We start from the raw sequence: 12500 nt of genomic DNA on the forward strand, positions 1-12500 counted from the left end.
CAGAGTGTGTGTGTGTGTGTGTGTGTGTGTGTGTCTGTGTGTGTGTGTGTGTGTGTGTGTGTGTGTGTGTGTGTGTGTGTGCGTGTGCGTGTGCGTGTGCGTGTGTACGCGTGTGTGCGTGCACACGCGAGCATGTGTGTCTGTCTGTGTGTCTGTCTGTGTGTCTGTCTGTGTGTGTGTGTGCGTGTGCGTGTGCGTGTGTGTGTGCGTGTGTGTGTGTCTGTCTGTGTGTCTGTCTGTGTGTCTGTCTGTGTGTGTGTGTGTTGCTGATTGTTTTAACTTTAACTTTTAACTGCTCTGCCTCCACACAGGCGAGACCTGCCTGGACTTGGCAGTAAGGTTGATGCATGGCCAGAGCACAGGAGAAATAAAGCACCCAGCATGAGGAGAGAGACACTGCCCTTAATGGCTCTTTAGGCTGGTGACACTTTCCAGGGCGTCGTCGAGGCTATAGATTTGTAGCGCGCAGCGTATCCAACCCAGTTGTGTGTTTCTGAGGAGACCGCGCTCGATCCCCCGTGCTAAGGCTAACAGCCTCCCCGGCATTGTTGTTGTTGATGTTATTATCGTAATTATAATTAATTACCTTTCACAGGATAGAATTCCGAGTTTAATCCAATCCCCTCTCTGAAAGCAGATTTGCATTTGGGTGCGAAGGTTCAATTGATTTTAATTAATCTGACCCTAAAACCACGCCAGACATTAGCCGCTGTCGCTAGCAGAACAGTTATGTAAGTCGCAGCGAATCTCTGGGTGATTCTTCTTTTTAAACTGTGAAAAGACTCCAATTGTCTGGAGGACGTGTACTGTACTCATGAGAGAGGGGAGAGAGGGGAGAGAGGGGAGAGAGGAGAGAGGGGAGAGAGGGGAGAGAGGGGAGAGAGGAGAGAGAGGAGAGAGAGGGGAGAGAGGGGAGAGAGGAGAGAGAGGAGAGAGAGGGGAGAGAGGGGGGAGAGAGGGAGGAGAGAGGAGAGAGAGGGGAGAGAGGGGAGAGAGGGGAGAGAGGGGAGAGAGAGGAGAGAGGGGAGAGTGGGGAGAGAGGGGAGAGAGGGGAGAGAGGGGAGAGTGGGGAGAGAGGGGAGAGAGGAGAGAGAGGGGAGAGAGAGGGGAGAGAGGGGAGAGAGGGGAGAGTGGGGAGAGAGGGGAGAGAGGAGAGAGAGGAGAGAGAGGAGAGAGAGGAGAGAGAGGGGAGAGAGGAGAGAGAGGGGAGAGAGGGGAGAGAGGGGAGAGTGGGGAGAGAGGGGAGAGAGGGGAGAGTGGGGAGAGAGGGGAGAGAGGGGAGAGAGGGGAGAGAGGGGTGACGGTCATGGAGTTTTGGGTGGAGGTCGATCGTCATGGAAATAATCGCTATAACCGTCATAACGGTTCACTTCCAAATTGTTATATTTAAATAGGCTCTGCCTGTCTGAGGCTGACCCTCCCTTCTGATTGGTGTCTCCTAAATACATCATACAATGGCCACAGTTGAAGAGATCATCTCAGTGTTTTAGTGATACTAATATTACAGTATGTTCCAACACCCAAAATGTTGCATGTGACGCTAATTCTACCAGAGTATAAAGTGATAAGCTGTTGAGAAGAACATGTTTCTGTTGCGCTGGTGACACAAATTACTGCGAAATGTGGGGAAAAATGCAGTGTGAAATCTATCAAAAAAACGACTTTTGAAAGCTAATGCGACCCCTGATTGAGCTGGTCTGACACAGAGAAACAGACAGAGACACGGACACAGATTCAGACACCCTGGGGGTTTGACTGAGGCTCTGTCTGTTATCAAAGGCAGAACCGACTCCAGATGTGATCTCTAAAGGACATGGATTCCTTCAGCTGTCTTCACGCAGATATTTGACGGCCAGGTAACTGTTAGACTTCAGTTAGCAGCTTTCATGCTCTGATTACCAGCATGCACATGATTGTGATACATTTGAGTGGACTCTCTTGGTTCACTTCGACACACTGGATCACAGATTTGACTCAGATAGGGATGTAACTGTAGAAACCAGCGACTCATTGCCCCTGGTGTGTTCTGCAAGCCCTCCTTGTGGCCCGGTAACATTTAGACAAGTGCACTCTGGTCCCCTCCTGTGAGGTTCTGGCTTAGCGCTGAGCCAGGGCTGAGCTGACAGGAAGTCTCCGTGGAGGTGCCATGTCACAGCTTCTGTGTGACATCAGCAGTGTTCCTGTCGTCTTTGGCAGCATCTGGGCCACGGCTGTCTCGGTGAGCGACGGGGATGAGGGAGGATGAGGGAGGATGAGAGATGAGAGGACTCATCTACGTTGAGTGTGGCTGAGAGCCAGGTGGACAGGGGCAAGGTTGATTCTCCCTGCCTGGGACAGGCTCACTGTGGCTGGGCATGGGAGCAGGGCTGAGTGGGTGGTGTGTTGCTGTGGCACGTGGACTGGAGGGGCCATTCATACTGGGGCTACAGGCTCAGATTTGAGCCTTTTTTAAGTGCGCTCGGATTATTTAAATGAAGAATCACAACAGCCCAGAGGCTTAACCTATTTATCAGCAGAAGTTTATGACTATGCGTCATTTTTGGTTCCTACTGTTCTGTCCATGACTGTGATAAACGGATGTGTTACATAAGTTCAATTGTAAAGCCTTTACTGTAACTGGGAGGGAATGCATAACCAGACAACAACACACAAACCCTCATTTCATCTAGTGGCGTGCCTCTCCCTCTCCCTTTGGGAGAGACTCTCAGGATGGGGCGTGTTGGCGGTATTGATGGGTGGGCGTCTGACACTGACACATCGTTTGTCATGATCACACAGGAGATAACAGATCTGAGGGCCTCGAGGGCCGCGCCATCTGTCTCATCACCGTGGTGACGTACACCCGGGCGGTGAACTTTACCTCTCGTGACTGACTGAGCGATTCCGCCTCATCCTCCCCCTTGCCTCGGTGTCAGAAACCACTTCCTGTTTATTGCTCTCGCCACATGGCTGCCAGGATGGTTTTTAGCCCGGCGGCTTTTTTATTTTTTTGGGGGGTTGTTGCTGTTGTTGTTTTTTCTTTTGTTTTATTCACAGACAGACGTAACTCCATAGATCCTTCTCAGGATGACTCACAAAGCGGTTGGAAAGCAATTAGCACACCAGGGAGGCGTGTTGGGTTGTAGCTGCTGTTGTCTCACTAGATAAGTCCTCCTCCCCGTGCACACGCTCAGCCCCTCACTCTGCGCTAATGAAGGAATATTCTAGAAACCCAGCATCACGACGGCTGCACCAGATGAGCTAAATGAGGTGCGATACACACCTGTCTGTGTGCTCGCACACACGTACCACGCCTCATTCATCCATATGTTCTGAAATAAAGTGCAAATTTGTTCTTGGAAAAAAACCGATACGTAAAAAAAAACAATGTGCAGACATCTAATTTTGTTCTTACCCGCATGCGCGTGATGATAAATGCCCAAATTTCTTCAGTTGGATGCGCGTGCAGATAGCTGTCAATCAGCGTCAGTGAACACCCAGTATATCCCTTATAAGGACATGTCCGAGGTCAAACAGTCGCTGGCTGTCTCCCTCGGCAGCGAACACAGCTCCAGAATCACTCGTCACTCTCAAACATATCACTGCTATCTCTGAAGACACTCTCTATCCACGGCACGCACAGCACCACAGGCTCTAACCACACCAGACATGCCAGTCTACATCTTACATGTTGTGGATTGTTGTTGGTAGAGATATAAATACCAACCAACACATACATATACTATATATATATACTGCATATATCTATCTATATATATATAGATAGATATATTAGGGCTGTAAAGATTAATAGATTAATCAAACAAATGAATCAACTAGTGTAATTTTTTAAACAAATGTATCTGATTTCAGACCAAGGTTTCAGACTCTAAATCTAGAGTGAGTGACATTTACAGTAGCCAAGGAAACCAGAGTGTTGTACCAAGGATTGGTTTAAGCATTTTAACACCCTTTTGTCTTCATCTATGAGAATGGCAATTTGCACCTTTAATGTGGAGGCCATTATTTTTTACTTGATAATACCTTAGTAAAGTGCCCTACTGTATACACACTAGTATACACACTAGTATACGCACTAGTATACGCACTAGTATACGCACTAGTATACACACTACTAAATGTTACCAGCGTTGTTGACGACCTAAAGAAAAAGGCATAGATTTCACATTTCCACATCAGATTAATTGGTAGATTAAATCAACGAATAGAAAAATATAATCAACTGATTTTCGTATTGACTGACAGCCCTTACATACAAAGGCTATCAAATGATGATTTTCTCCAATCAATAAGTAATCAAGGTTGTTCACAGTTTAATTGTGACAAGTTATTGCATCATTTTGATGAACGCTGAAAAGTGCAATTGAATTATGCATGACTTAAGAGCAAATCCATGCGGACGCACGGTTGATGAATGAGGCCCACTGTGCATGCAACCGAACACACACAGACACACACACACACACACACACACACACAGACACACACACACACACACTGAGTGTACTGAGGGAAATCAAATGAAAGAAAAACAGCTACATATTTTGACAGCACAGGTGGTGGCAGTAATTGATCAAATCAGGGGGGCGAGACTGATATTATAGACCATATAAAGGAGAAGAGAGCATGAGATATGGCACTGTGTAGAAAAACAAAAAAGTGAGAGAGAGAGAGAGAGACGACAATATCAGACAGATATTAGTGACAGGTCCCTGGAGCCCCCTGCCGATTCTGCTCTGTGCTCCGTAGAACAGCCAATTCATTAGTGAGTGAGATAGGCTGGATATACTGTAACAGTACATAACATCTGCAACGCACACACACACACACACACACACACACACACGTACACACACACACACTGTCAGAGAGGGGAATGTAATGTCAAGTTAATCACCTGCATTCACTAAGTACATCAATTTGTCTACTCTCCATAGAGAAGTCAATAGTTTGATGATAATGATGACTCATGAATAATAATGATATCTTGCAGTACAATGCCTCCATCCAGGGTCATAATGTTATTATTAATTGTTTTATACATTATCAAAACCACAGAGTAAAAGGATAATAAACGTCACAGCTTTATGTTTAATTAATGTGGAGCTCTGTATTTATGGCATAAAGCCGTGAATTATTTAATATGATGAACATAATAGCTTTTGAAAATATGTGCTGAGAGTTGGAAGCTTTGAATTAGATTACTTAAAAGGATCCTTTAACCTTTGTTTGTTTGAGTGTGTATGGGATGTGCATTGTAGTGCTGTGTGTGTGCGTGCGTGCGCGTGCGTGCGTGCGTGCATGCGTGAGTGTGCGCGTGTGTGTGTGTATGTGTATTGTCGTGCTGTGTGTGTGCGTGCGTGCGTGCGTGCGTGAGTGTGTGTGTGTGTGTGTGTGTGTATGTGTATTGTCGTGCTGTGTGTGTGTGTGTGTGTGTGTGTGTGTGTATGTGTATTGTTGTGCTGTGTGTGTGCGTGCGTGCGTGCGTGCGTGAGTGTGTGTGTGTGTGTGTGTGTATGTGTATTGTCGTGCTGTGTGTGTGTTTGAGTTGTGAGTGACTCATTGCTCCTAAGTGGCTTAGTAATGAGGCTTCATATTTCAGTGAAATGACAAAGGATGAAAATGACTCTGAAGACCTCTCTCAGATCTGTATCCACCCATGTCCTCCAGCGATAGCTCATCCTGTCTTCTCCTCTCCTCTCCCCCTCTCCCTCTTTTCTCTCTATAGGAACACTTCACACCAGAGTGTAAGTTCAAGGAGTCAGTGTTTGAGAACTACTACGTGACATACTCCTCCATGATCTACAGACAGCAGCAGTCGGGCAGGGGCTGGTACCTCGGTCTGAACAAAGAGGGGGAAATCATGAAGGGGAACCACGTGAAGAAGAACAAGCCAGCAGCCCACTTCCTCCCCAAGCCGATGAAAGGTAAGTCTGTCGCATCCAATCCTTCTCCTTCAAGGGCTGTTTTTTTGCGATGCTGTTGTTCTGAAATTAAACAATGGAATCGACATCATTGGAAAGTCTCCAGGGAAATGTTATTTTTTCAAAGTTTCTTTATTATTCATTGGCCTGGATTTTTGAGCTTGGCAGTGGTTATGTGTTTCAGTGGGAGGCTCTCCAGAAAACACATCAGGCTGTTTGTTGATTAATTGTCCCTCATTTCTAGTGGTGGGCACCAATATCGATAATTCAATATTATATTGATATCAGTCAATATCGATACGAGTTTGAGATATCGCAATATCACTTGCATACCAAACCAGAATAGCAAGATCAAAATCAGCTCTATGACAATCATGTATGTAGCCTGTATATAGAGATGCATGGAGATTGATAGTAGTATTGTACAGCTCACAAATGTGTACCATGAACCCTAAACAAAAACCCCAAAGCACAAATGTGTAATTTACTATCCACAAACAAACACTTGTAAAAAATTTGTGTTTGTAAAAAATATTTAAATAAATGCAAAATAATTGGTAAATATATCAAAAGATTTCTGAGATTTCTGATTTCTTAATGCAAAACAAACGTCGCGACGTGTGAATAAAAAAGGAAAGCAGTGACAAGTATCTCTTCAAAGTTCTAAATAAAAGCATAGTGTTGTGTATCCAATCATTTCAGTGCAACGCTTTCGCGTTCGAACTCAAATGTCAAATCTGCTTTTGCGGATCAAATTACGTCTGTGGATTTGTTTGCATTTGTTTACAGAATTGTGCCGCTAACATGTTGTGTGTGGACAGAGCTAGTGAGCCCTCTCAGCAGCTTTTCATGCTCCACTGGACCGAGACCGTAGAGAGGCAGAGGCAGTGTCCTTGGCCAAAAGCTGCACGAACGATAACGTTCTGTATTTGAATAGAGACAGCTAACCTGTTTGGGGTTTTGTTTTGTTTTGTTTTTTGTTTTTTTGGGGGGGTTTTTTACATTCAAGGAGTACACTACCCAACCAGACCTGGTGCCTTATGGGATGAGTGGAGGAGGTGGCAGGATGGGGAGGCGGAGGTGGGAGGGTGGGGATGAGATGGGGGGGTGGGGGGTGGGGGGGCGTGGATCTGCTCACTGTGTTGAAAAGGCCACAGCCCTTTCATCTACAGCAAAACACAGACTTACCTGTCAACAGATAGAGAAAAGAGAGAGGGAGAGCGTCTGTATTCACTTCCGCAAGATGAAAGGAGAGCTTTCAGACGAAATTCCCGCACAGGGAAAGGAACCGCTGGCGATGCAAAATACTCAACCGATGAGGATAGAGCGGGTAGCGATTTATTTTAAGAACCTCCTCGATTGTTCCGTTGTTTTGTGATTTTGGATTTGTCAGGTTGAGTTTCCTTTGGTGATTATTTCATTTTTCAAAGTCGAGTACACAGACGGTGTGGAGTGCGGAGCAGCCATTGCTTCTCGTTGTGCATTGTGGTTAAAAGATCACGGCTGGTAGAGGTCCAACATGAGGGCGTGAGGGCTTTCGAGAGCCGAGCCGCGCTTCGGCTTTGAACGAGTTTTCTCGCCAGGGCATGGAGGCTTGGCTCTGGCCTCTTCTCTAAACATGGCAGATGTAGTGGTGCTGCCCCTCCCGAGAGGCCCTCTTCCTCCACCCTGGAGCTCATCATACGTCCTCATCTGCCCACTGAGATCACTATAACAGCTTTTCACTTCCATTTAACTACCCGACCAGGGGGCCCAAACACACTTAAGAGCAATAGCCAGAGAATGATCACCTCACACTCGGGAGAGAGAGAGAGAGAAAGAGAGAGAGAGGGGGGGGGGAGGGGGAGGGGGAGGGAGAATAATGAGGAGATATGAAGGGTGAGTGAGAATGCTAATGTGAGAAGACAGTTATTTATTGTTATCGTACAATAGAGTTATTGGATAATCGGGTTGTTTTATGTGCTTACATTTAATGTTTTTTATGAGAATGTGGTAAATATAGCAGAACATGGCTATGTAAGGAGTATAATAACAATAATTATAATAACTATAATAACTATGTTATATCCAAAGATGTGAAACATTCATCTCACACCAAAGAGACACGTGCCTTTTCCTGAATGTATCTGCCGTTCAACATTCCAGATGTAGTGCTTGTTTAGCCTTGCAGAGGAGGGAGAGAACATAAGAAAGAAAGAGAAATAGAGGAATATTTGTTCCCTCGGCTCATAAAGATTCCGAGGCCGCAGCATTACAGAGGCCCAATTAAGGAGATGTCTCTGCATTGCCAAAGCCGTCTCCACCAGCCGCTCCTCACTCCCCCTCCTGTTCCAGTCCATGAGTCTCAGCCCACAGACCTTCATTTTACCCATTCTCCTCTCCGCTGTTCCTCACTCTCTCTCTCTCTCTCTGTCTCTCTATCTCTCTCTCTCTCTCTCTCTCTCTCTCTCTTTCTATCTCTCTCTCTGTCTCTCTCTCTTTCTATCTCTCTCTCTGTCTCTCTCTCTATCTCTCTCTCTCTCTCTCTCTCTCTTTCTCTCTCACACTTTCTTTGCCTCCCCAGTTCCCTCTTTTTCTCTCTCTCTCCCACTCTTTCTCTCTCTCCGAAAGTGGGCGAGTGTGTGTGTTGGATCTGCGTAAAGTAAAAGCAGCCAGGCGAATCCTCTTAGACCTCCCCAGAACACATACCATACCACCAGGACCAGCCGCCCTAATGGGGGTGTTTTAGGAACTAGACCGGAGAGAGGGATGATTGTGAGAGAGGAAGTTTACAGTATAAGAGAAGGATGGACAGGTACAGTACCCGCACTGACCCCCCCCCCCCATCCAGCGGTATCACATTACGCCATTCCTAATCAGCCAAGTATCGACCCCAGCGGCCTCCCACTGAAGTCATGTATTGATTGACTTGTGTAGGTAGCAGAGGTGCTGTGTGTAAAGCCGCTGACACCGGAATCGCAAGGCTAAGGAAAATGTCTTTGTAGCCTTTGGTTTGCTGCTTCAGCCTAAGGCCCTGAGGACCTGACATCAAATTGCATTCTGGGCACAGGCTGTAGAGTGGATCCGTAAGGCCACGGTGGAGGAATATAGACCGGAAAACCCTCTGATTACAGATGCTCCCTCTGAAAAGTTTCAGACATGCAGACGGTGTTCAGCACACTGTGTCTCCCGCCCAGCCGGGCCACAAGTACAAGCTTCTAAATAACTCATGCAATGCAGTGGCGATAAGTACACTTTGTTCCCCCGCCTGAAAAAAAAATCTCATTGTGTTTTTCTACCTACTGCAGACATCGTAGGGCACAGTGGGAATTCTTTCAGTTGAAAAAAATAGAATGGAGAGCCATGAGAGGACAGTAGAATAGAGGACACTACACAGTACACTGCACACACACACATGTCCTGTTCTCCTCGCCTGTGAGTCTGTGTGTCTCACTGTCCCCTCTGTCTGTGTCTCCCACAGTGGCCATGTACCGGGAGCCGTCCCTCCACGACCTGACGGAGTTCTCCCGCTCCGGGAGCGGCACGCCCACCAAGAGCCGGAGCGCCTCGGCCGTGCTCAACGGAGGCAAGGCCGTGAGCCAGAACGAGTCCACGTAGCGCGGCCGCGGCGCTGTGGGCCGGGGCGGACGAAGACACCTTACCTCCAGAAAGAGCGTGACTTCCAAGCAGACTTCTCTCTCCAAAACCATCGGCGGTTCAGGACTACGACAACAACAACAACAACAACAACAACAACAACAACAACAGCAATCAACACCACCCACCACACTCGATTAGGTTCCATTCAATCAGCCTCTCTTAATTTATCACCACAACATCAACAGTAAAACCAACCGACAGTTACATGAACCAGTTTGAAAAACGCTAGAATCTTTTGAAAAACCCCCCCGACATTTTGCTCATCTTCTGTTGGTCACTCTCTGGTGGTAACGACTGCGTACCAGTTAGCTCATCTTTGAAGGTTTTTCCTTTACTTCCTGCGGATATCGATGACTTTTCTCACAGTAGGTCCTGATCATGTAGACACCCACCCGTGCATCAGACAAACAGACAGACAGACAAACAGACAGACAGCCAGACAGACAGGCAGGCAGGCAGGTAGGTAGGCAGGCAGGCAGGCAGGCAGGCAGGCGGTCAAGCAGGCAGGCGGTCAAGCAGGCAGGCGGTCAAGGCAGCCAGTGAGGGTGCTTTGCTGCTGGGCTGCAGTGGTAGAGAAGCGCCTTGTTCTGTATGTCATCCATGCTTCAGTGAATACGAAGCTAAACCCCCCCTGGCAGTGTAGCCCCACCTACCAGAGCTGCAGCCAGACAGAAGGTAGCTCTCCTGCTTTCTAGTGCACATGCTCAGAGACTCAGCTCTCTAGCATTGGGAAAAAAAGCCTACATTCAGCTGACCTGAAAAAGGGTGAGACAACAATGGCTCTTGCTGTTTTTTTTTCGAGAAGCCATAGCTGCACCTTTGCTTTGCTAATTACCTGAATTAGCTGAGAGCTTTTTATTTATTTGTTAATTGAATTATCTCCCTCTTGTTCTCCCTCCCTCCCCCCTTCCTCAGTATTTGTGTTTTTGTTGCTGTTTCCAGAGTGAAAATTGGTTCCAGCACACCAAAGACAGAGCTGAAAGAGTGTCCCTTTAAGCAGTAAAACCAAGCCAGTATAGAGATGCAGCTGGGAGTGGGTTTTTTTTTAGTTTTTTTTCGTGTTGTACATTTTTGATGAGAAAGAAAAAGCAAGAAAGAGATTGAGGAATAGAATGAAAAGGAAAGCAGGGGATGTAAGAGCCCGTGGGAGTTGAAAGGCTGCGGCTCAGTGTTATTGAAAAAAGCTTTCGGAATGATGAAACGACTGTTCAGTGTGTCCCCCTTCTGTTCCTATTGTGTCACATTGTCTCTGTCTTCTGTCCCCGTGATCTGTTTTCCCATCCAGTGCTCGTGTCATGCCTTGCCCCCCCCTCCGCCCCCCTTCTTCCTTTTGTAGACTCTGTTGGCCGATTCTGTTCACCATAAGGAGATGGTGTGGCCCTCACCCAGGACTCTTGTTTCGTGATTGAGTAAATTATCGTGGTGACAATTTTCTATATTAAAAAAATACAAAAAAAAGAATACTGTGGAATTTTAGGTGGCTTAACATTTTATAGGATATGTCATATTTGTAAAAGTGAAGAAAATAAATAAAATTTAAAAAAAAAAACATAAAAAAATAAAAAAACACCCAACATCTTCCTCTCCTTGTACAGGGCATGTACAAGCACCGTTGTGTACAAAAAGGAGCCTTTTTGTGGGCTAAGTACTCTTTCCCTTCAGCTACATAACTTCTCCATATTGTACATGCTTCTGGGAGGCTTTCTTTTTCTTTGGTTTCCTTTGGGGGCTTTTCTAGGTGAACCTCCGTATCTGTTGCATGGGAGACAGCAGGGACTTCTACCAGACTAGAGCTGCATGATGTAGACTGTGTGTATTAACCCATGTTGGATCATGTGTTCCAAACTACCAGGATAAAACAGAGAAACAACATGTACAGGCGGACCACCCTCTGCCTGCTACCTTCCAGTTGTTTATTATTTGTTGTATACACAAAATGCACTGAATAAAATGTTTATATTAAGATATACTTTTAAAACGTGTCTGCTCCTTTCATTTTTGTGGTATGGCTTTGTCTTTGTTTTAAATGCGTCTGCACTCCTTCAGTGCGGTACATAATTTTCCCAAAATACATCAAAGTGGATCTTGAATATCATACTTAAAAGAACTCTATCTGGGCGCTTAGTGGCATAGCACCCTAATGAGCATAACACATAAAAGTAAGGTCCCTGGTTCGATTCCAACCCTCGACACATCCTGCATGTCACCCCTCCTCTCTCTCTCCCATCCTTCCTCCTGTCAATCTCTACTGTCTCTATCCCAATGAAGCATAAATGCCCAAAAAGCATAATAATATTCAATAATATGTTATGCTACAGCTTACAGTACCAAAAGGATGACGGAAAATGCAGCAAACTTTAATGAACATAATGATGGACAAGTGAGTGAATATGTGGGAGGTTGAGTTGGAGAGAGACGGTATTGATGTGAGGGTGGGACTGCTGGAGTCAGTCTAGTACAGTGGGATGACTCCTGTGCCCCTGAGGAGCTTATGAGCTGAGCACCAGAGAGCCACACTCCTATCCCCCCTTTCTCTGACTCCGCCTGTGGACAGATGAATCACCCCGGAGGCAGGATTTGGCTTTAATTGCCTACAGAGTCAAGGCTCCTTGACAGGCTTATAGCCCTCCCCTCCCTCCGCTCCCTCCCCTCCCTCCCCTCCTGGTATAATCAATATCTCTGTTGGACGTCTACAGCTGGAATAACCCCTCTGGCAGAGCAGTGTGGTATTGTCTCTCCCATCGTCATTGGTCAGAGAACCCACCTCCCTTATCTGAGGTCACATTAGCGTTTTAGCGGTGGCTACAGGGTAGGATTGAGGAGGGCTGAACTGCATTTGCAGGAAAACCCACCTGCAGCTCATTGCATAACACACAAAAACCCCCAACCCAGCACCCCCCCCCCCCCCCCCCCCCATGCACCCTCCCTCCAAACGAG

General features: G+C 46.5%; 1 protein-coding gene across 5 annotated transcripts in view; it reads left to right on the plus strand.

Moving 5' to 3' along the window:
* The window catches only part of fgf13a (fibroblast growth factor 13a), a gene marked incomplete at both ends in the record, with an annotated part of 100133 nt that extends 90612 nt beyond the window's left edge, over positions 1-9521 (plus strand). For all 5 annotated transcript variants that reach the window (XM_083685660.1, XM_083685661.1, XM_083685662.1 and 2 more), the window contains 2 exons: positions 5729-5927; positions 9385-9521. In XM_083685660.1, the coding sequence (XP_083541786.1) occupies positions 5729-5927; positions 9385-9521 (336 nt within the window). The remainder of the gene's footprint in view (positions 1-5728; positions 5928-9384) is intronic.
* Positions 9522-12500: the final 2979 nt, after the last annotated feature.

The sequence above is a fragment of the Argentina silus genome (genome assembly GCF_951799395.1).
Source record: "Argentina silus genome assembly, chromosome: 15".
Taxonomy (NCBI): domain Eukaryota; kingdom Metazoa; phylum Chordata; class Actinopteri; order Argentiniformes; family Argentinidae; genus Argentina; species Argentina silus.